Source organism: Schistocerca serialis, chromosome 3, assembly GCF_023864345.2.
Source record: "Schistocerca serialis cubense isolate TAMUIC-IGC-003099 chromosome 3, iqSchSeri2.2, whole genome shotgun sequence".
In the NCBI taxonomy this organism is placed as follows: Eukaryota; Metazoa; Arthropoda; class Insecta; order Orthoptera; family Acrididae; genus Schistocerca; species Schistocerca serialis.
The window spans coordinates 310986109-311010631 of record NC_064640.1 but is presented as its reverse complement, the minus strand read 5'-3'; the positions used below and the strand labels follow the sequence as shown (position 1 = coordinate 311010631).

The 24523-nt window shown below is 43.8% G+C and overlaps 1 protein-coding gene across 1 annotated transcript in view; it reads right to left on the bottom strand.

Annotated features, from left to right (window-relative positions):
• The window catches only part of LOC126470113 (aminoacylase-1A), a 119850-nt gene that overhangs the window by 81810 nt on the left and 13517 nt on the right, over window positions 1-24523 (bottom strand). Inside the window, exon 2 of the mRNA XM_050097718.1 lies at window positions 12083-12252. Within this exon, the coding sequence (XP_049953675.1) occupies window positions 12083-12252 (170 nt within the window). The remainder of the gene's footprint in view (window positions 1-12082; window positions 12253-24523) is intronic.

Genomic DNA, 24523 nt, shown 5'->3' with positions numbered 1-24523 from the left:
AAACACACTAAACCTAAACAAAACATTATGTATTTATATTATAATAGTGCATGGAAACAAGTTTATTTAGAATTTGTTTAAAATTATTAGGAAGCTAATTTAAGCCATTTTTATTGTTTCATGGAATTGTACTGGAGATCTATGCCCGGAATGGAGATGGAAGAATAGACTGACAGTTATTGAATTTAATACCACTTTCGAAAGTCTGGAGTTTGAGAACGCAAGACCCCACCACGGACAACAGATACATCAAAATGGGTTGCTGTTGTGGGCTGCTTGCGTATGTTCTGATAAAAGGTGTGAGTCTAAAATTCTTCCGTCTCCATGTATTTGTGAAATGTATAGGTGTTGTGTTTATTTTAATTATAACCCTGTGAAGTGGACGCCTTCGAGACACATTCATATAAATAAGCGCAGAATGGCATGGTGCCGACGTAATAGTGAAGAAGTGTAAAGAATGTTTCATCGAATTGAAAGGACAGCAATACGCCGACAGAAACCGTGTGGCAGTATAACTTACAGTTGCTCACTTTAAAGAATGGCAATGTGCTAGAAGTGAATAACAATGTAAATTCTTGACGAGAAATATTTTGTTGAATTCAACAGACGGAAATGCGCCGATAGTAGCTTAACAGCAATATAAAATTTCTGATTCATTGAAAATTGGCCAGGAGACAGTGGACTTCTACACAACTGGCCATTAAATTTGTTACACCACGAAGATGACGAGCTACAGACGCGAAATTTAACCGACAGGAAGAAGATGCTGTGATATGCACATGATTAGCTTTTGAGAGCATTCACGCAAGGTTGGCGCCGGTGGCGACACCTACAACGTGCTGAAATGAGGAAAGTTTCCAACCGATTTCTCATACACAAACAGCAGTTGACCGGCGTTGCCTGGTGAAACGTTGTTGTGATGCCTCGTGTAAGGAGGAGAAATGCGTACCATCACGTTTCCGACTTTGATAAAGGTCGGATTGTAGCCTATCGCGATTGCGGTTTATCATATCGCGACATTGCTGCTCGCGTTTGTCGATATCCAATGACTGTTAGCAGAATATGGAATCAGTGGGTTCAGGAGGGCAATACGGAACGCCGTGCTGGATCCCAACGGCCTCCTATCACTAGCAGTCGAGACGACAGGTATCTTATCCGCATGGCTGTAACGGATCGTGCAGCTACGTCTCGATTCCTGAGTCAACAGATGGGGAAGTTTGCAAGACAACAACCATCTGTAGGAACAGTTCGACGACGTTTGCAGCAGCATGGACTATCAGCTCGGAGACCATGGCTACGGTTACCCTTGACGCTGCATCACAGGCAGGAGCGCCTGCGATGGTGTACTCAACGACGAACCTGGGTGCACGAATGGCAAAAAGTCATTTTTTCGGATGAATCCAGGTTCTGTTTACAGCATCATGATGGTCGCATCCGTGTTTGGCGACATCGCGGTGAACGCACATTGGAAGCGTGTATTCGTCATCGCCATAATGGCGTATCACCCGGCCTGATGGTATGGGGTGCTGTAGGTTACTCGTCTCGGTCACCTCTTGTTCGCATTGACAGCACTCTGAACAGTGGACGTTACATTTCAGATGTGTTACGACCCGTGGCTCTACCCTTAATTCGATTCCTGCGAAACCCTACATTTCGGCCGGCCGCGGTGGTCTCGCGGTTCTAGGCGCGCAGTCCGGAACCGCGCGACTGCTACGGTCGCAGGTTCGACTCCTGCCTCGGGTATGGATGTGTGTGATGTCCTTAGGTTAGTTAGGTTTAAGTAGTTCTAAGTTCTAGGGGACTGATGACCACAGCTGTTAAGTCCCATAGTGCTCAGAGCCATTTGAAACCCTACATTTCAGCAGGATAATGCACGACCGCATGTTGCAGGTCCTGTATGGACCTTTCTGGATACAGAAAATATTCGACTGCTGCCCTGGCCAAAACATTCTCCAGATCTCTCACCAATTGAAGACGTCTGGTCAATGGTGGCCGAGCAACTGGCTCGTCACAATACGCCAGTCACTACTCTTGATGAACTGTGGTATCGTGTTGAAGCTGCATGGGCAGCTGTACCTGTACACGCCATCCAAGCTCTGTGACTCAATGCCCAGGCGTATCAAGGCCGTTATTACGGCCAGAGGTGGTTGTTCTGGGTACTGATTTCTCAGGATCTATGCAGCCAAATTGTGAAAATGTAACCACATGTCAGTTCTAGTATAATATACTTGTCCAATGAATACCCCTTTATCATCTGCATTTCTTCTTGGTGTAGTAATTTTAATGGCCTGTTGTGTATACAGTATTCTAGCAGAAACGGTAGACTAAGTTAAAAAAGGAAGAGACTACTATTAACAACATAAAGGTGCAGAATAAAACTACTTTAGAGGCCTTTACTGTTAAAAAGATAATGTAAATAGTATAGAAAATGTTACTAAAGATTAATGATTATTGAGGGTAACAATTAGTTTTTCTATCAAAATAGTTAAGTCTATGATTATATGCAACGGCCTTGCCGCCGTGGATACACAGGTTCCCCTGAGATCACCGAAGTTAAGCGCTGTCGGACGTGGTAGGCACTTGTATGGGTGACCATCCAGGCCGCCGTGCGCTGTTGCCATTTTTCGGGGTGCACTCAGCCTTGTGATGCCAACTGAGTAGCTACTCGACCGAATAGTAGCGGCTTCGGTCAAGAATACCGTCGTAACGACCGGGAGAGCGGTGTGCTGACCCCACGTCCCTCCTATCCGCATCCTCTTCCGAGGATGACACGGCGGTCGGATGGTCCCGGTAGGCCACTCGTGGCCTGAAGACGGAGTGCTTTTTATGATTATATAAGTTGATTTATAATCTGAGAATGAAAAAAAACGTTCTCATTCTGAAAAACAATAACAAATTACAAGTATAGTGTAATTGTATGGCTCTTGAGATGTAATTAAAGAATGCATAAAATTTGAGTAAAAATTTATTTATTTCCAAACTTGATTGTTGTCTGCGAGAACATCCCAATGTTTGAAAATCTCAGAAGGAGGGGGATGTGCAGTATTTCTGGCCTTACAGCTGTACAAGAAGGTACAAGAAGCTCTTCTTAGAGCAGTTGAGAAGGCAGCTGTGGCAAGATTACGTACTGTGGTGTGAGATACCGATGACAGATGGTTTGTTCGCTACGGGTATCGTGAGAAAGACCGCCTATATTGTGGACCTTCTCCGTGATTGGTTGCTGTATTCGGATGTTGCGCGCAAAAATGATAATCTTCTATTGTTAATACTAGACAAACTTAACAGCGTATTTACTATGATTTCAAATTAAGGTATCTCTCTATAGAGTGCTATCATTCCATTATTTTACAAGTATTAATAACCACCAGAACAATATAAAACTGCTAAACGAAAAGACAGACGAAGCACTTCGGTGATCTTCGGATCGCGCCTAACTTGATGGCGGTCGAAGTTCAAATGGTTCAAATGGCTCGGAGCACTATGGGACTTAACTTCCGAGGTCATCAGTCCCCTAGAACTTAGAACTACTTAAACGTAACTAACCTAAGGACATCACACACATCCATGCCCGAGGCAGGATTCGAACCTGCGACCGTAGCGGTCGCGGTTCCGGACTGTAGCGCCTAGAACCGCTCGGCCACTCCGGCCGGTGCGGTCGAAGTGGATGGGCTGTAAGATGATAGCCGGTTCGGCAGTTCGGAGACAGACATGTCTGCCGCGCCAGTGTCAGCTAAGATTTCGTTAGTACTCCACAGTAGGTAGAAACAGAGCTTGTTCCGCAGTGTTTGAGAACAGACATGTCGTCTGCTGTTGAGACTTAATTTGCTATGTGTAGTTTGTAAATTTGACAGCTGTAATTACGGAAATACGCAGTTCATCAGTTTGTTGAAGAACAGAAATTATTTGTGACTCTAAAGTGGAATATAATTGTGCAGTTTGTCGTGTTCTGACGGTAAAAAGCGAGTGGCATCCCGTATAAACAAACACATTGGAATTTTAATTATTTCTAAAATAACGGTTCCTTGCTAACAGTTTCTTACAGCTTCAAGATAACGTGCTGTTTTCTGCGCAGGGGACGACAACTGTAGAAGAATGCAGGTTGGTGAACATTTATTAGAACTTATGCATTCCACTCAGAGCGGTGGAAGCAAATTGGCGCCTCGCGTGTACTACAATCTTAGTAAAAACGAGATCAGTGACACGTCATCTGTGGTAACACAGATGTGGTATGAAGGAGAGAGATATTTTTCGAGAGGGAGGGTGTATGATACGCACGTATATATCTCTCTCTGTTTCCCTCACTCTCTCTTTTCCGACTTGCCGTATAGGGACTAATTGTATACCCAACAGAAGGATCTTCTTACTGTACCTATCCTACAGTGGTGTGGAAGTTTGAATATTACACACTTCCCCCAGCTTAGGCTAATGGAGCAAATCTGTAGGTACCTTTTGCATTATACACTGATGAGCCACAACAGTGTGACCCCTGCTTAATAGCTTTTTGTCCCTCTTTGCAACGAAATACATCACCGATTCTGTACATCAGGGATCTGACAGTTTGTTGGTAGGTTTGTGGAGGTATGTGGCATTTGATGTCTACGCACAGGCCATGTATTCGCATAAGTAACGGGCCGCTGATTTGCGTACGCCATGATAGCACCCGATAGTGACCCAGATGTGTTCCATAGGATTTACAACAGGAAAATTTGGCCACCGAATCATCGACTTGAGTTCACTATAATGCTCCTCAAATCACTGTAGCACGGTTCTGGCTCAGAGAGTCGGACAATTATACTGCTAAAAGATGACATAGCTGTCGGGGAAGACATCCAGCATAAAGAGATGCAGATGGTTCACAGATGTCAGCGTGTCTTCGATTACTACCACAGGTCCCATGCAAGAGCAGTAGAATGTCTCCCATAGTATAATGCTGCTCCCACCATCCTGCGTCCGTGGTGCGCTGCACGTTTCGAGCCGCTGTTCGCCTATATGACAGTCTTTGTGGAGACCACCAGCGACGTAGTGTAGCAAAAATGTGATTCACCCGAAGAGCCGACACGTTTCCATTGATCGACGGTCGAATCCCAATGGTCCCGTGTCCAATGCAATCGTAACTGACGATGTCACTGGGTCAACATGTGAACACGTAATAACAGTGTGCTCCGAAACACTTGTGCGTGCACCAGCATTGTGCTCTTTCGGCAGAGATACTACAGATCACTGTCTATCCTACTTTAAAGAACAGGGAAGCTTCTGAACCCCCTGTTCTGTGAACCAATTAGCGCGTAGTGGTAGTTTCACTGTCCTACTCCTTTCCATAGAAGCCCACTACAGTAGCACGATAACATTCGACCAGCTACGCCGTTTTCGAGATACTAGTTAACAAGCTTTGCGTAATAATGATATGCCCTTTGACAAAGTTGCTTAGCTCAGTGGATTTCCCCCTTCGCACCCCTATCTTCCCTAGGGTGATCCCCCGTCCTTTTATGTTCCGTTTACATACTCTTATTACCGTGTCACGTGCATATTGGCCTTTTTTGTGCTCCGATAGGAGCATTTTTCCATGGCGGAGCCAGAAGAAACGGTTGACTCAGACTCTGATATTAAACATCATTTATCACACATCCCCTCTCGAAATATACCACGTTTGTTGCATATTTCGCTTCAGCAACACCGTAGCACTTCATCGTACGACCTGACAGAATAGGTCGTGCTCCTGCAGCTACACATTTCGATGGCCTCCGCCACTCCACCTACGATGTGACCTGATGTATTCAAGGTGTACTAAAATGCCACCGATGCCTTGGTATGTGTTCTCAATTACAGATGAAAGAACTCGCAGAATTGTTCAAACACACGGAAATGATTTATTCTACTTCCTTGCGACTTATTTGCTGTTCATATGAAATGACATTTTCTGCAGGTGACTGAGGTGCTAAGGAATTTAATGTATTCCACTGCAAGCTGAAATAGATAATGGAATAAATTGAATATCATACCGTAAACAGACGTACAGTGACAATATTTCATTAATATGATGCGGTTGTGGTGCCAATCCAAGTGAAAATATTTGCTGTTCACTCCACTTTACACAGCTTCGTAATATTAATCATAGACGTTTAATGTATATGACATTTTTATTCCTCATTGTAATGCATTTAACTACCTCTGAGGAGGATAGACGTTTAGGAATAACATGATAATTGTATAATAATCTTCTGGATTTACTTTAACGTAATCATCGATGATACTACTATAGTGAACAACGCCCCTTTAGACATTAGCAGCTTATCGACTAATGTACGTACTTTTTGCTACTTACTACTTTACCATTTATGCACTGTAGGAGACTGGTTATTTCTGAGTGACAAAGAAAATAACTCTGAACGAAGACAGAAACTAAAAATCTTTGTATTCGCTTTGCTTGTGGCTCAGGAGTCTAACAATTTCACTGGTACAGTAAGGATTGTGGGGGTGTGAATCACACTTATTTCCTAAATAGTGCTGTATGGGTTCTGCAAAAGTTAGGGGGAAAAATGAAGATATTCAGAAAGACGTTTATCGTAGGCAGGAAGACTGAGCACAGGCTCGAATCGGCAAAGAATGGCGAAGGAATTCGGCCTCACCTTTGCAACAAAACGATCTCGGTATTCATTTTAAGCAATTTACGAAAATCGCGAAGAACCTAAATCTGGATCGCAGGACGGGATTTGAACAACCGCCCTTCCGAATAGGAGTTGTGTCCTACCAATACCGCAGTTCACTAGAAGGCATTTATCAAAGATGATTAAACTTAGCCAAAGCATAGAGCATATATGACACGGCAAACATAAAAAAATGAAGTACAAAAGTAGCCTGCAAATTAGATGCTTTAAATGTAAAAAATGGATTAGTTTGATTCAGCACAAGCAACCCCAGTCTGGATTGTAATTACCCCAGGCAACAATACAGAGAGTGCAGCGATATGTGTTGCTGTCAACTACTCCATAGGAAGACACTGTCAAATGGCTCTGAGCACTATGGGACTTAACATCTGAGGCCATCAGTCCCCTACAACTTAGAACTACTTAAACCAAACTAACCTAAGGACATCACACACATCCATTGCCGAGGCAGGATTCGAACCTGCGACCGTAATGGTCACGCGGTTCCAGACTGAAGTGCCTAGAACTCTCTGTCACAACGGCCGGCAAGATACTGTCCTCCTTGTAAAGGCACGCGCAACGCGGCAAGGAGGACCGCGACCGATAACAGTTCCTGCCAGCTTCCTTTTCTACTTCTACAGGATTCAGGCCTCATGCATACATTGCCTCCTTCAAAGGCAGTCCGGGCACCGATGATTGATGAGTGGTAGGGAAAATCCCGAATTTGTCAAACCAAAACGTTTGTTACTACTTTACGAATTACTTGGCAATGTCTCTACCAGTGGTAAGAAATAACACACCAACACCATGTGAAAAAAAGGGACTTGGAAAATGGTTTACTTCCACTCTGTTATGAAATTAATATAGCGTAACAATTTGACACCAATTCGAACAAAATCTTCCATATGCAAAACTGCACAGATTATTCCAGCACTGTACATGCCTTGGTTTACACTATGAGAAAGAACCGGCTAAAAACTCATTTCTGCAATGTAATATACACTAAGAAAGAAAAACGACGAACCGCGAAGGAGTTGTACAAATTGGTCACAAATAGATATTCATACAGGTACCGAAAGAAAGTGCAAAACTGTAAACTTCGCAGCTGACAAGGATAGTAAAGAGGGGACATATCGATACCACGACAAAGTCTTTTCGATTTTCATTCCATGTCTTCAGTTGAACAACAACTATGCCTCGCAGACAGGCGTGTGAACAATATACACAGGAGTCAGCATTTGGGAGAGGGTGTGTAGTTGCTCTCGAAGAAGCCAGTTGGAATAATTGGCCAATCGCTCGACATTTGAATAGAAACGATGCCACTGTTCGACGATGTTGGCAGGAATGGGTGAACCATGACTGAACACAGCGTCAAGAAGGAAGCGGTCGACCTAGAGAGACAACAGAACGTAAGAACCGAAAAATCGTCAGAGTGGCGCTCAGAGCCTCAGATTCATCATTATCAACGATACGACGTGCAACTGATGCTTCGGAGATCACAAGGACAATTAATAGACGTCTCACGGGGAAGGGGCTGAGCTCACGGCGGCCCTTGCGTCGACTACCATTAATCTCAGTACACCAACACCCGTTTGCAGTGGCGTCGCACACAGTCGGCCTGGATTCTCATTGACGGGGGTACAGTTGTCTTCAGGTATGAGTCCCGCTTCGAACTGAGCCCCGATGAGCAGCGAAGACGCATCTGGAGATGCTCCGGATAGCGGTGGGAGACCAACCTGATTACGGCACGGCAACCAGGAGCGAAGGTCTGCGGTGCAATGTCATTGTCATCCGCGGCACCGTTATAGCACAGAGGTACGTCGACGATGATCTACGCTCCGCTCTGTTGCCCTTCATGGCAAACCATCCTGGAATTGCAACTGCGAACCACTAACGAAAAACGTTTCAAGAAGGTGTGCTATAAAGACTGATTTATTAATGGAATTACTAAGGCGGAAATGACTGTTTTACTAATTTTGCATGACGTACAATTCAATGATGATGCGTACGATAGAATTTAAAAAGTACGCAGGCAGGACTTAATCCCGTACCGCCAACATGGCAGCCGTCGTTCTTAGCCGCTGCACTGAACTCCTTGATAGAAACATGAGTAATGCTACGCATAAAGGTTTACGTGAAACTTCAGCACTGACTTTCCCCAAAACTTGGGGCCGTCGCATGGAAAGCCACTAGGCAGGTACTCAGGACAGGTTCCTCTCCAACTTGCCTAAGACTCGTCAAAATCCGAGGTTAAAAGGTCTGACGTCCTCCTTATCAGACTAACGAGCAGTCTAAACTATATAGTGGGTTAGTTACATAGCTGTGCTCTGCAGCCGGCCAGAGTGGCCGTGCGGTTCTAGGCGCTACAGTCTGGAACTGCGAGACCGCTACGGTCGCAGGTTCGAATCCTGCCTCGGGCATGGATGTGTGTGATGTCCTTAGGTTAGTTAGGTTTAAGTAGTTCTAAGTTCTAGGGGACTGATGACCTCAGATGTTGAGTCCCATAGTGCTCAGAGCCACTTTTTTTGTGCTCTGCAGCGATCGGTATGATTCGTAATTAACACACTGCGCAACTTCGCATTCCATGATCGCAGTGTAGACATTTTTACTGTTTCAAGATGACCTATTTCATGAGTCTTATACAGACATCATCCGATATTAGGGGAAAACAAAGATAACTGGTTGGGGGGGGGGGGGGGATGGAGGTAGACTACAATTAATTTCACGGATTATAAACACATCAAAAAAAGTTTTGCATCACCTCGATTCCGAGAGTTCCGGAAGCTGTACAGAAAATTGGAATAGAGATCAACATAATCATTTCCGCCCTTTTTATTGCTCATGAAAACCACAAATTACATGTCTTACCACCATACTATCCACAAGTTCATCAAGGTACTGTTGTCCAGATTGTCCTACTCCTAAACGGCAACTCGGCGTAGATCCCTCAGAGTGGTTGGTGGCTCACGTCGTCCTTAAACAGCCCTTTTCAATCTATCCTAGGCATGTTCGATAGGGTTCATGTCTGGAGAACATGCTGGGCAAATGATGCCTGTACAATATGCTGCCGATATGGCTGCACTATCGGTCGGAGGATGGCATTCACGTATCGTACAGCCGTTACGGCGCCTTCCATGACCACCAGCGGCGTACGTCGGTCGCACATAATGCCACCCCAAAACAGCAGGGAACCTCCACCTTGCTGCACTTTGTGGACAGTGTATCTAAGGAGTTCAGCATGCACGGGCTGCCTCCAAACACGCCTCCGACGATTGTCTGGTTGAAGGCATATGCGACACTCAGTGGTGAAGAGAACGTGATGCCAATCCTGATCGGTCCATTCGTCATGTTGTTGGGCTCATCTGTACCGCGCTGCATGGTGTCGTGGTTGCAAAGATGGACCTCGCCATGGACGTCGGAAGTGAAGTTACGCATCATGCAGCCTATTGCGCACAGTTTGAGTCGTAACACGACGTCCTGTGGCTGCACGAAAAGCATTATTCAAGATGATGGCGTTGCTGTCAGGGTCCCTCCGAGCCATAATCCGTAGGTAACCGTCATCTAATGCAGTAATAGCCCTTGGGCGGCCTAAGCGGCATGTCATCGACAGCTCCTGTCTTTCTGTATCTCCTCCATGTCCGAAGAACATCGCTTTGATTCACTCCGAGACGGATGGACTCTTCCCTTGTTGAGAGCCCTTCCTGGCACAAAGTAACAATGCGGACGTGATCGAACCACGGTAATGACCGTCTAGGCATGGATGAACTACAGACAACACGAGCGGTGTACCTCCTTCCTGGTGGAATGACTAACTGATCGGCTGTCGGACCCCCTCTGTCTAATAGGCGCTGCTCATGCATGGTTGTTTACATCTTCGGGCGGGTTTACTGACATCTCTGAACCGCCAAAGGGACTGTGTCTGTGATACAATACCCACAGTCAACGTCTATCTTCCAGAGTTCTGGGAACCGGGGTGATGCAGAACAATTTTTGATCTGTGTATAAAATGTACAAAATTTCAAGTACCTTATGAACTTGTTACAAAATTGTCATGTTAAATTACATGAAGTCAAAGTATAAAACGCATTCCCCACGTATACACATTTTGTTAAAAATCTAGTTGATAAAATGCACACAGTCGACAAAAGCCTCGTAACATCCATGCATGTTGGCCGCGAACATGACTCTCCCATGCTGTGTTCCTACAGCGATTCAAGACAGTCATATATATCACATATGAGGGTGTCAGAATAAATACTGCATTACGAGAAGCTATAGAAAACATTGTTAACTTTTCGGCTATATAAATTGATAAGTGAATCAAATGTTCTAAATCAGTCCGAGAATAGTGATTATATAATACCAGTCTTTTGAGGTAAAAAAACGAGAACTTGTTGAAGGAAATATTAAATTAATCAAGCGAAGTTCTCAACGGTAATAGGCGCCTACATGACGTCCTGAATGTCTCGAGTAGTGTAATTTCATAATTAATTCGGTATCCGCGCACAGTATTCAGTGTTTTGAAGGAACTCATTGTGGTTTTTAACCGTATCAGCATTAACGGGAAACATTTTAGAGACTCCAGTATCAGGACGTTCGTACCAGTAGTGCAACAAAAATGGTCATAATGGCATGTAGATACGTAGGAGGTAGGAGACGAGGTACTGGCGGAAGTAAACCTGTGAGGACGAGTCGTGAGTCGTGCTTGGGTAGCTCAGTTGGTAGAGCACTTGCCCACGAAAGGCAACAGTCCCGAATTCGAGTCTCAGTTCGACACACAATTTTAATCTGCCAGGATGTTTCGGCAAATACATAGTTTGCCGCTCGCTACCCATGCAACAACCCTCCGCGGAAAAAACTGGAGACAGAATGATGAGCAAACTGTGGCGGCTCTCTCAAATGCGCTACAGGCATGCCGCAGAGGAGTGTTTGTAAGGTCATTCCACTTATCTGGGAAAGGGTTTATACAAACGCCACATACAGAACATGCCTTAAGTGGTGACACCACCTTCAAATGAAGACTTGCTAGGCAGCTAGGGTGTCGTTCCCATGGTCTTGGTGTAGGGTCAGGCCTCCTTATTTCACATCTGTTCGATACGGCTAATTTACATGAAAACTTCATATACTAATTTTTTGTGTCGGACAATCTCACAGGTGGTATGATTTACATTTCTGGCCTGGAAATATTGGAAGACAAGTTATAAAAGAAGAAATTATAGAAATTACACCGATTACAAAACGAAGATGATGTGGAACAACGAATCTGCGGCAGAAACAAAAATTTCATTTAATTTGTACTATAGATGGGAGGTCAATACATTTTTTGAACTTTTTTCACGCTTATATAACAACTTTTCGAACAACAAACTAACCTAAACCACAATTATAAGAAAATCAAAACAAAAGATTTGTATTATTTGAGAAGGCAGGAAACTTACCGGAAACACCGGAACTACATCCATATGAGAATTCAGGAGGATAGAAGATGCTGATGGTTTTTTTCCTTCCCATGTTAGCACGACGATCGGTTTGCCCGCAGTCACTGAATACACTTTGAAATCCAAACCAATGCTCTCAGCTTGTTGCTTAAGAAAGTTGACACATTCATCTAAAACGAAAAGATGAAGAAAATTAGACGCAATACATTGACTGTCGACGGCGATAAGGTTAACTTTCTCTACTTCTGCGAGTGTGCATATATTATTTAGTGCCAAAACGCTTTCAGTGTGTCTCATTATTACAATAGTCTTGTTACCTTATATTTGTTCTCCAAGTATTTCGAAAATTTCCGACAATACTGCAAAGAATATGCTTGAACTTAGATTAGAACAATACTTTTTTTAGCTGGACAGCGGAATGGAACAGTACATTCCCTTGATAAAGACAACATGTGGACATCTCGAATCATTTTAGGCGTACCCATACTGTAGTAGTCCAATATCAAAAGCCACAGTGATAACGCTGTCCAGATCTTTGCGATGAGTTGTTCCATTTTGCTGTGTTTTGATCATTCTAGTGAAGCTCAACTTTTGCACTTCGATGACGATTAAGGGAAGAATGTACAACATAGCCGGCTGGGGTGGCCGAGCTGTTCTAGGCGCTACAGTCTGGAACCGCGCGACCGCTACGGTCGCAGGTTCGAATCCTGCCGCGGGCATGGGTGTGTGTGATGTCCTTAGGTTAGTTACGTTTAAGTACTTCTAAGTTCTAGGGGACTGATGACCTCAGAAGTTAAGTCTCATTGTGCTCAGAGCCAATGTACAACACAGTAACTTTTATTTTGAGAAATATGACTAAGTGCTGTATTAAGCAAATGTTTAGCTTTCCGCCAGTTGTACGCCACTGCCTTTCCAAATCAGCATCTGTAACTTGCGTCCTGGCAAGCCGGAAGTCTGGCTACCACGTTCCACTGCAGGAGCTGGAAAGTATCGAGTTGCCATGTCTGAACCTCCGTTCCGGCAAGGGAACGAACTGTGTTACCACACCAAACCCTGCAGCCTGCTACTAGAGCTGGAACTTTGTCGTGCAACATGCAACAAGGCATGGACCGCCGCAGTCATGACCTGAAGTACATCATGTCTGGGCTTGGCGCTACACTGTCCTAGTGGTAGACCGTCTCTGACCTTCTTACCTTTAAATATTGTACAAGAGTGAGTCAATTTGCTTCCAAACATATTTCCAATTCTGGTTTTCGAATGCAGTTTATGACCGACTCAGGCGATGATTTGAGCGTGTTTACAGTGAATTTATAAAAGAACATATACTGGTTTGTGCCCAGTTAGTATGGGCACTGTTACTTATTATGAATAAAGGACGTGGCTCAATTTTCACCTGTAGTTTGTTTTTAGATGAAAAGGGTGCTTACCATGAGCATCCGCTCAGGCGGAGAAAGTGAATTATAGCAACAAGTGGTAGAAATAGTGGATTGTTGCACCTGCATGGAAGTGTAATTTTCACAGAGGTAATGAACTACTCTTGTAAGTTATCATTTTGGTAGGATAAATGGGAGTCACTGCTGACTGACAGATGATTTAGTCAGTATTTAGGAACAATTGTATTTTTTCTGATTGAAATATCATCTATTTGTGTGCTAGTGCAGTGAGCCAGGGATCTGTTTTGTTTCGCAGTATAGCTGAGATGACGTTTGTTTTAAACAATTGTCCATAGTCTTGTTGTTGTTGTTGTGGTCTTCAGTCCTGAGACTGGTTTGATGCAGCTCTCCATGCTACTCTATCCTGTGCAAGTTTTTTCATCTCCCAGTACCTACTGCAACCTACATCCTTCTGAATCTGCTTAGTTTATTCATCTCTTGGTCTCCCTCTACGATTTTTACCCTCCACGCTGCCCTCCAATACTAAATTGGTGACCCCTTGATGCCTCAGAACATGTCCTACCAACCGATCCCTTCTTCTGGTCAAGTTGTGCCACAAACTTCTCTTCTCCCCAATCCTATTCAATACTTCCTCATTAGTTATGTGATCTACCCATCTAATCTTCAACATTCTTCTGTAGCACCACATTTCGAAAGCTTCTATTCTCTTCTTGTCCAAACTATTTATCGTCCATGTTTCACTTCCATACATGGCTACACTCCATACAAATACTTTCAGAAATGACTTCCTGACACTTAAATCTATACTCGTTGTTAACAAATTTCTCTTCTTCAGAAACGCTTTCCTTACCATTGCCAGTCTACATTTTATATCTTCTCTACTTCGACCATCATCAGTTATTTTGCTCCCCAAATAGCAAAACTCCTTTACTACTTTAAGTGTCTCATTTCCTAATCTAATTCCCTCAGCATCACCCGACTTAATACGACTACATTCCATTATCCTTGTTTTGCTTTTGTTGATGTTCATCTTATATCCCCCTTTCAAGACACTGTCCATTCCATTCAACTGCTCTTCCAAGTCCTTTGCTGTCTCTGACAGAATTACAATGTCATCGGCGAACCTCAAAGTTTTTATTTCTTCTCCATGAATTTTAATACCTAATCCGAATTTTTCTTTTGTTTCCTTTACTGCTTGCTCAATATACAGATTGAACAACATCGGGTGGAGGCTACAACCCTGTCTTACTCCCATCCCAACCACTGCTTCCCTTTCATGTCCCTGGACTCTTATAACTGCCATCTGGTTTCTGTACAAATTGTAAATAGCCTTTCGCTCCCTGTATTTTACCCCTGCCACTTTTAGAATTTGAAAGAGAGTATTCCAGTCAACATTGTCAAAAGCTTTCTCTAAGTCTACAAATGCTAGAAACGTAGGTTTGCCTTTCCTTAATCTTTCTTCTAAGATAAGTCGTAAGGTCAGTATTGCCTCACGTGTTCCAGTGTTTCTACGGAATCCAAACTGATCTTCCCCGAGGTTGGCTTCTACTAGTTTTTCCATTCGTCTGTAAAGAATTCGTGTTAGTATTTTGCAGCTGTGACTTATTAAACTGATAGTTCGGTAATTTTCACATCTGTCAACACCTGCTTTCTTTGGGATTGGAATTATTATATTCTTCTTGAAGTCTGAGGGTATTTCGCCTGTTTCATACATCTTGCTCACCAGATGGTAGAGTTTTGTCAGGACTGGCTCTCCCAAGGCCGTCAGTAGTTCCAATGGAATGTTGTCTACTCCGGGGGCCTTGTTTCGACTCAGGTCTTTCAGTGCTCTGTCAAACTCTTCACGCAGTATCATATCTCCCATTTCATCTTCATCTACATCCTCTTCCATTTCCATAATATTGTCCTCAAGCACATTGCCCTTGTATAGATCCTCTATATACTTCTTCCACCTTTCTGCTTTGCCTTCTTTGCTTAGAACTGGGTTTCCATCTGAGCTCTTGATATTCATACAAGTCGTTCTCTTATCTCCAAAGGTCTCTTTAATTTTCCTGTAGGCAGTATCTATCTTACCCCTAGTGAGATAGGCCTCTACATCCTTACATTTGTCCTCTAGCCATCCCTGCTTAGCCATTTTGCACTTCCTGTCGATCTCATTTTTGAGATGTTTGTATTCCTTTTTGCCTGCTTCATTTACTGCATTTTTATATTTTCTCCTTTCATCAATTAAATTCAATATTTTTTCTGTTACCCAAGGATTTCTACTAGCCCTCGTCTTTTTACCTACTTTATCCTCTGCTGCCTTCGCTACTTCATCCCTCAAAGCTACCCATTCTTCTTCTACTGTATTTCTTTCCCCCATTCCTGTCAATTGTTCCCTTATGCTCTCCCTGAAACTCTGTACAACCTCTGGTTCTTTCAGTTTATCCAGGTCCCATCTCCTTAAATTCCCACCTTTTTGCAGTTTCTTCAGTTTTAATCTACAGGTCATAACCAATAGATTGTGGTCAGAGTCCACATCTGCCCCTGGAAATGTCTTACAATTTAAAACCTGGTTCGTAAATCTCTGTCTCACCATTATATAATCTATCTGAAACCTGTCAGTATCTCCAGGCTTCTTCCATGTATACAATCTTCTTTTATGATACTTGAACCAAGTGTTAGCTATGATTAAGTTGTGCTCTGTGCAAAATTCTACCAGGCGGCTTCCTCTTTCATTTCTTAGCCCCAATCCATATTCACCTACTATGTTTCCTTCTCTCCCTTTTCCTGCTACCGAATTCCAGTCACCCATGACTATTAAATTTTCGTCTCCCTTCACAATCTGAATAATTTCTTTTATTTCATCATACATTTCTTCAATTTCTTCGTCATCTGCAGAGCTAGTTGGCATATAAACTTGTACTACTGTAGTAGGTGTGGGCTTCGTATCTATCTTGGCCACAATAATGCGTTCACTATGCTGTTTGTAGTAGCTTACCCGCATTCCTATTTTCCTATTCATTATTAAACCTACTCCTGCATTACCCCTATTTGATTTTGTGTTTATAACCCTGTAGTCACCTGACCAGAAGTCTTGTTCCTCCTGCCACCGAACTTCACTAATTCCCACTATATCTAACTTCAACTTATCCATTTCCCTTTTTAAATTTTCTAACCTACCTGCCCGATTAAGGGATCTGACGTTCCACGCTCCGATCCGTAGAACGCGTTTTCTTTCTCCTGATAACGACATCCTCTTGAGTAGTCTCCGCCCGGAGATCCGAATGGGGGACTATTTTACCTCCGGAATATTTTACCCAAGAGGACGCCATCATCATTTAATCATACAGTAAAGCTGCATGCCCTCGGGAAAAATTACGGCCGTAGTTTCCCCTTGCTTTCAGCCGTTCGCAGTACCAGCACAGCAAGGCCGTTTTGCTTATTGTTACAAGGCCAGATCAGTCAATCATCCAGACTGTTGCCCTTGCAACTACTGAAAAGGCTGCTGCCCCTCTTCAGGAACCACACGTTTGTCTGGCCTCTCAACAGATACGCCTCCGTTGTGGTTGCACCTACGGTACGGCTATCTGTATCGCTGAGGCACGCAAGCCTCCCCACCAACGGCAAGGTCCATGGTTCATGGAAGTCTTAGGAAGGGCATATGGAAGTCTTAGGAAGGGCATATCGTAATATTTGCAGTATTTTAGAGACTTATAGTTGAATGGTTGTGTAATGCCTGTCCGAAGTAATCCAGACAACCACGGGGGCTTGCGAAGTAGAATTATTCCTAGGAGAAATATGGGCTAAAGGATGCCCACAGGACATCCTAACACCGCAATCCTATTTCCAGAAAGCCGATCCACACTGGGTATAATATATATACGATCCAGTGGTGGTTACCGTGAATTGTTACGAGCATGGGCGACCTAAGGTTGCAGAATGGTGGGAATATTTATAACTTTGACGTAACATCGGTGACTTGCGTGTCGCTAACCTACGCCACTGACGGCGTGTGACATTTCAGGGCCAGCATCCAGCATCCATGAAAGGGCTACGGTTCTGAACATATCATACCCGTTACCCTACCTGCCTGGCAAACCCTTGGGTATATTACCCGCCCAAAATCGGACCTTTATGAACAGAACCACACATCACATCCTACTTAAGTGTCTAAATGAGCACAGAGCAGATGCTTCAGGCATGTGCAACAATATCGCAGTAATTACCACCATAAATTATACAGATGGGCGTCAACCTCGAGTACCACCTTACATTTGCATCTTGTTTGTACAGTCTATCGGCGAAAAGCCGCCCACCCTCCTGAACTCCCTGTACGCCATATATCAACCAAGTGACTCACCCTTAGTAAATAAATAGTCGTTACGTACACCAGTCATCGAACTTTGTAAAGGGGAGTGGATTAGTACAAAGCAGTTGAAACGATAAATGACCATAAATGTAAAAAATGTAAAATATAATGTTAAGTGATTTGCAGAAGCAATACCGGTCCTCGATCCGGTGGACCACATCATCTAAAGAGGGAAGAAATGTCATGCCACATTTCCAACACGAAACAGTAGCTTGTGGCAAGGCAAGCTGGAAGGCTGCCTACCACATTCTGCTTTAGAAGCTGGAAGGTATTCAGTTGTCATGTCAGAACGGTTCTGCCTGTTTCCCGGCAGTGTACATGTTACATCTTAGCTCTATCAATTCCACTAACTTCTACCATTTGCCTCGTTTATCAGTTCCCGGTAATGTTGTCAGTGGCAGTCATGCAAGACTGAATATAGAGAGCTCTTCCATGTGTCAAATGCATTGGAATAGCAGCCTTTTACTTCTTATGGATCCCAATTTTTCACCTAGAAGATCAAGCTATATAAATGAACTTTCCTACTAAAAAATGTGCTCTCATAACCCATCTATGGCTCTTTTACATCTAGAATTTAGAAAGGTTTAATGTGTACATGCCAAAGTAAATGTTTTTTTCCATGCAATGTAGTTTAACCTTCGCTAAACCTACAGCTGCAAGTTTTATGAGAAAAAAGTCATCTATTTAAAAAAAAGGTCCTCGTAGTTAATTTTAATCAGCTCTAAAGGCGCCTCCTAACGTTAGATCGATTTAATGTCACCGTGCTTTATAGTGTTTCCTTTAGTTTTTCGAAATCCCCATCACTCATTAACTTAAAAAATAATTTTCAAAACTGCACGTCTCAAGGGCAGTCCTTTAATTTCACCACTTTGAGAGTTCTAGTCAGGCCATATTCCCAAATTAAGAAATTGTTGGAGATTCTTGGAATGGAGGACAGTAGGTTAACTGTACCCACTGAAGCCCTGGGGCAAGGTGGAAAAGCAACTCACACTTCCAGTGATATAATGCTGTAACTGATAAGTAATAGGGTATCTATCAGTGGGCGTTCTGGCCCAAATAACGATCTTATCTCAAGGTCACAGATAAGGACTTTGTGACAGTTTATACAACTGTGCTACTTAAATTCAAGGTCACCCACCCTCTCCACATACTCCCTCCTTCCAGGGAAACCACTGGCAATTGATCGAGGGCACATAACAGTCGAACACTACACCCCTAATCAGATTCCGCTCCCGTTTCTCCCCCCCCCCCCCCCCCGCCCCTCCCCGACGTCGCCTGCAACGCCCATTGCCTCCGGCGCTGTGCGCTTCCAACCAGCTCTGAGAACACTGTCTGGGCCACGACTGCCCACCTCTACAATGGCGCTCCTCGGGTAAATTAATCCTCTAGCCCTGGGAAAGAACCAGTATCAACGGATGGACATTGGTTGACAGTAACTGCCGGAAATGTCCTACAAAAAACTGATAAAAGGTGAGGAATCACCGAGCTGTGTGTAGCGACACGCTACAGGTAAGCGTCAATAAATTCCTTTCCCCACCATGTCCCTACCCACGAATCTCCGATCACAACGTCCAGAATAGAGAGGCCACTCAGGATCAGTAAATAATACAGGAGCCGAGGAGTGTCCACGCACTGATTGCACCTGTAATCGAAGGATGTCGGTGCTTCGTTAGGCGTCCAGTGCGCCACCTGCCAAAGACGCATGGCAGCCAGCAAACACGCACACAGAACGTACGCACCAGTAAACCGTTCGAAATTTACTTTTCCTTATTGTACATCTCTCTAAATACCACGAATAATTTCAGTAATGACATAGTAGCAGAGGTTTCATGTACAGCGAGAATTTAGTAAATCGACTGTACTAAAAAAGAAAGCGTTCCGAGACATTAGCAATGTCAGATATTCAGTAAATTTTATCATGTTGACAGCCTAACCAATCTGATGGGATGATTAAATGTGTGTTTTGCTAGTTTCGATCAGCATGCGACTATTACGCGAACTCATATTGCACGACGTTCTTTTCACAAAAAAGTATATAACACGCACTAATATGGTTACACTGGACGAGAAGGCGTTGCAACGAGAGGAGACGAGAGATGATGTTGCCAAGTTCCTGCCCACATCTTACGTGACTGTCTGAGGCTAAATTTCGTATCTCTCAGCAGCCCGTTATGGAGTGGGGGCATATGCATCATTTGCGATAGTCATACTCCCATTGGAAGGGAATGTTTAGCCCGGTGGAACCCTTGAAGCTACACGAAAAGAAAAGGGTGTGTGCCGATGCTGGGCTTCTCTCTCTCTCTCTCTCTCTCTCTATCTCTATCTCTATCTCTATCTCTATCTCTGCTTTGTATTCCATACTTATCCATGACAAAGACACTACACTGAACAAACACCTTAGTCGCTTAGACGATGTAGGTACGCAGTTGATATTTCGTAAAAGGTCGGATAAGGGAAAGAGCAATTAACCTCCTATAGACCCTTTCCCACGATAGAGATGCACAATTTCCACATAGTTCCGAAGATGATTAGTGTCTGAGTATCTGAATAGGGGACTGTGGCTCTCTTAATTGTCCGTCGGAATGCTGTAATAGGTAACCACTTTACGTCTGGACAATGGCTTCCAAGATGTAACTGAAATTAATGTTTATTACTGACAAATAAGACGAACCACCACAATTCCTTCTCGCATGAGTTACTCTATACTGAAACTAGAAAGGTTTTTTACTGACTGCTGGAAACGATAAGTAGCCACGTCACACATCGAACATATCTGGAATACGATTGAACGGCAACTTTTTCGGCATGCTCCTACGGCAATCAATTCTAATTCTCAGTGATCTCGAGCAAATCGCGTGGACTAATAACCACCAGGAACATATCCAGGCTCTGATTCCATGGCACCATATACAGAGGGTCTGTGGCAGCTCGTCGGACTATGTAAAACCCGCCGTATAAAGCTCGTTTCATCTCATGTGTCCTCTTTGGTGTTGCTGTTATCACAACTGGTTTTCGTGTACCGTTATACATTTATTTTGAACGTAAGAACAAGAATATACACTACTGGACATTAAAATTGCTACACCAAGAAGAAATGCAGATAATAAACGGGTATTCATTGGACAAATATATTATACTAGAACTGACATGTGATTACATTTTCACGCAATTTGGGTGCATAGATCCTGAGAAATCAGTACCCAGAACAACCACCTCTGGCCGTAATAACGGCCTTGACATGCCTGGGCATTGATTCAAACAGAGCTTGGATGGCGTGTACAGGTACAGCTGCCCATGCAGCTTCAACACGATACCACAGTTCATCAAGAGTAGTGACTGGCGTATTGTGACGAGCCAGTTGCTCGGCCACCATTGACCAGACGTTTTCAATTGGTGAGAGATCTGGAGAATGTGCTGGCCAGGGCAGCAGTCGAACATTTTCTGTATCCAGAAAGGCCCGTGCAGGACCTGCAACATGTGGTCGTGCATTATCCTGCTGAAATGTAGGGTTTCGGAAAGATCGAATGAAGGGTATAGCCACGGGTCGTAAGACATCTGAAATGTAACGTCCACTGTTCAAAGTGCCGTCAATGCGAACAAGAGGTGACGTGTAACCAATGGCACCGCATACCATCACGCCAGGTGATACGCCAGTATGGCGATGACGAATACACGCTTCCAATGTGCGTTCACCGCGATGTCGCCAAACACGGATGCGACCATCATGATGCTGTAAACAGAACCTGGATTCATCCGAAAAAATGACGTTTTGCCATTCGTGGATCCAGGTTCGTCGTTGAGTACACCATCGGAGGTGCTCCTGCCTGTAATGCAGCGTCAAGGGTAATCGCAGCCATGATCTCCGAGCTGCTAGACCATGCTGCTGCAAACGTCGTCGAACTGTTCCTGCAGATGGTTGTTGTCTTGCAAACGGCCCCATCTGTTGACTCAGGGATCGGGACGTGGCTGCACGATCCGTTACAGCCATGCGGATAAGATGCCTGTCATCTCGAGTGCTAGTGAGAAGAGGCCGTTGGGATACAGCACGGCGTTTCGCATTACCCTCCTGAACCCACCGATTCCATATTCTGATAACAGTCATTGTATCTCGACAAACGCGAGCAGCAATGTCGCGATACGATAAACCGCAATCGTAATAGGCTACAATCCGACCTTTATCAAAGTCGGAAACGTGATGGTACACATTTCTCCTCCTTACACGAGGCATCAGAACAACGTTTCACCAGGCAACGCCGGTCAACTGCTGTTTGTGTATGACAAATCGGTTGAAAACTTTCCTCATTTCAACACGTTGTAGGTGTCGCCACAGGCGCCAACCTTGTGTGAATGCTCTGAAAAGCCAATCATTTGCATATCACAGCATCTTCTTCGTGTCGGTTCAATTTCGCGTCTGTAGCACGTCATGTTGGTGAAGCAGCAATTTTAATGGCCAGTAGTGTATAAGCGGCGATCAAAATGTTTCTGTTCGAAGGCCGTACAGTCCAGAATCCGCATGCCAGTCAGGCAAAATCGCCGTGAGCATTGAGGCAATCATCCCACCGACACACCAAGCTGAAGATACCCGTTTGGTAAAACGCCGTGTCCTGTTGCGTGAAGAAGTCCGTAACTGCCTGCCGCACGCCCTCGTCCAACAGGAATCGTCGACCCTTCAAGGCCATTTTAAGGGACCGAAGACGTGATAATCTTCTGGGGAACGATGAGGACTATAAGTCGGGTGCTCGAGTGTCTCCCACTTGAGTCGGCGTAACATCTGTGTTACGACATTCGCGATATGGCGACGCGCGTTATCGTGAAGCAGTAGCACCATTCCACAACGGTGGTTTTCGACAGTCATGCTGCCCCATACACATTCTTCAACCTCCGATGGATTTCTACCGGTGTTTGTCCTTCGTGAGCGAAGAAAAGAATAACAGCACGTTGGTATTTTTGGAGGCATTTGGTAGTAACTTTGACAGAGTTCACGTTCCTGCATTTACTGCACGCACGCAGGAAACACACGAATGCCACACTTCTCCCTTGCCTAGGTGTCAGTGCTTATATACCCGCGTCGGAGTCGCGCTGCGTTGCATATACGCTGCAGCAACGTTCTCAAACGGAGTCTTTTTGATCGCCCCTTATATCTCTGAAGAATTCAGCTGGGTAGAAGTCACTTTGCAGTGATGGACAACAGTTAGATTGAAACGTCGTTAACTTTAATAAATTAAAATCGACGTCCAGCTGCGTAGGGCAAGACACTGTGACCCAACTCCACTGAAGCAAAGCAGCCGTCAGAAGCAAACCTGCGGCAAATACATCACATCATGTCCTTTAAGCTGAAAACGACTCGCAATGAAGGTATGTTATGGGAAAATCCAAAACACGCTTAAAATAAAGTGCATGCCACAATAAACTGCATGCACACAAAAGGAATTCGCTAGCATATTCTTTAGATAGCCTGACTCTAAACATTTTAAAATCATTTGTTTGACACCCTATTTACCGATTAATCGTCCAATCGAAGAAAAATATTTTGATGAAAATTACGACCGAGTGTCGCTACAGTTGAATATTTATTACATAAAGTTTTGTTAAATTTAACAATCTAAGATTGCTGAAGAACAAAAGTTTTTAGGTGATTTAAAAATTACGCGAGGCAGGATTGAGAGTCTATGTAGTTTTTTACATAAAGTGAAACCCTTCATGAATATATCCTAGCTGCTACAGTAATGAGGAGTAAAGCTTTGTAAACGACTGACCTCTGCGTAAAACTGCAGACTTCGCAAATGAAACAGCGGTGTTCTCTTGTTACTCAGTAGGAATGGAATTGTTTGTAGACACATTCAGGAATAGTACATCAGATTAACTCAGTTGATGGAAAATAGTAATGCAAGTGTAGTTCATAAATGAAGACTGCAATCAACGGCAGTTCCAACTATGTAAGGGGAAGAAAAGCACACCTATTAATCAGAGCTTGTGGTCCGTCTCTAACGACGACGTCGACGTTACGTTACACCCTAATCCTCCTTTATTCGATTTACAATATAAACACACTGCTGCAGCAGGAATTTAAGCTTTTGAATGCATCAGATATGTATTACCAACCATACTAGAGTAACATACTCTCTGTAGTTGAATGACGGCCATGCGGAAAATCTACGGATAAATGATTTACTGAGTGATAAAACCTTGTAGTCGTCCTGGTTGGCAAATTCTCATCAGAAAGAAAAGCTTTCAAAGCAAATACCTCATCACACAGAGTGATCAACACACATTAAGACACTGATTGACGACTTCGATGTGTGCTGAAAGGTATCTTCATGCGTAATTGTAGGGAAATTCATAACAACATAAGTAGACTACCCACTGAGTATAATGAATGGAAGCATCCCTTAAATGTGGCTAAGTGTAAGAAAATGCTTCTTAGTGCGAGGAAAAATTCAGTCTCTACAAATAAAAATTAATGTTTCTTTGTATATCTGACCTCTATGCGTTTCTAAACCATACATCTAATTGCGATGAAACTTTACTGCGTTGTTCTCCGTACACCCGCGAAGATTCCTAGCCCCCCCCAAAAAAGTACGACACACAGATCAGGAGACGTTACATTATAAACAATGAGATGCCACCGTGCGAAAATACCCAGGTTTATGCATCGACTATTTGAGAATGAGAGCACTTTTCCACTGGCAACAAACA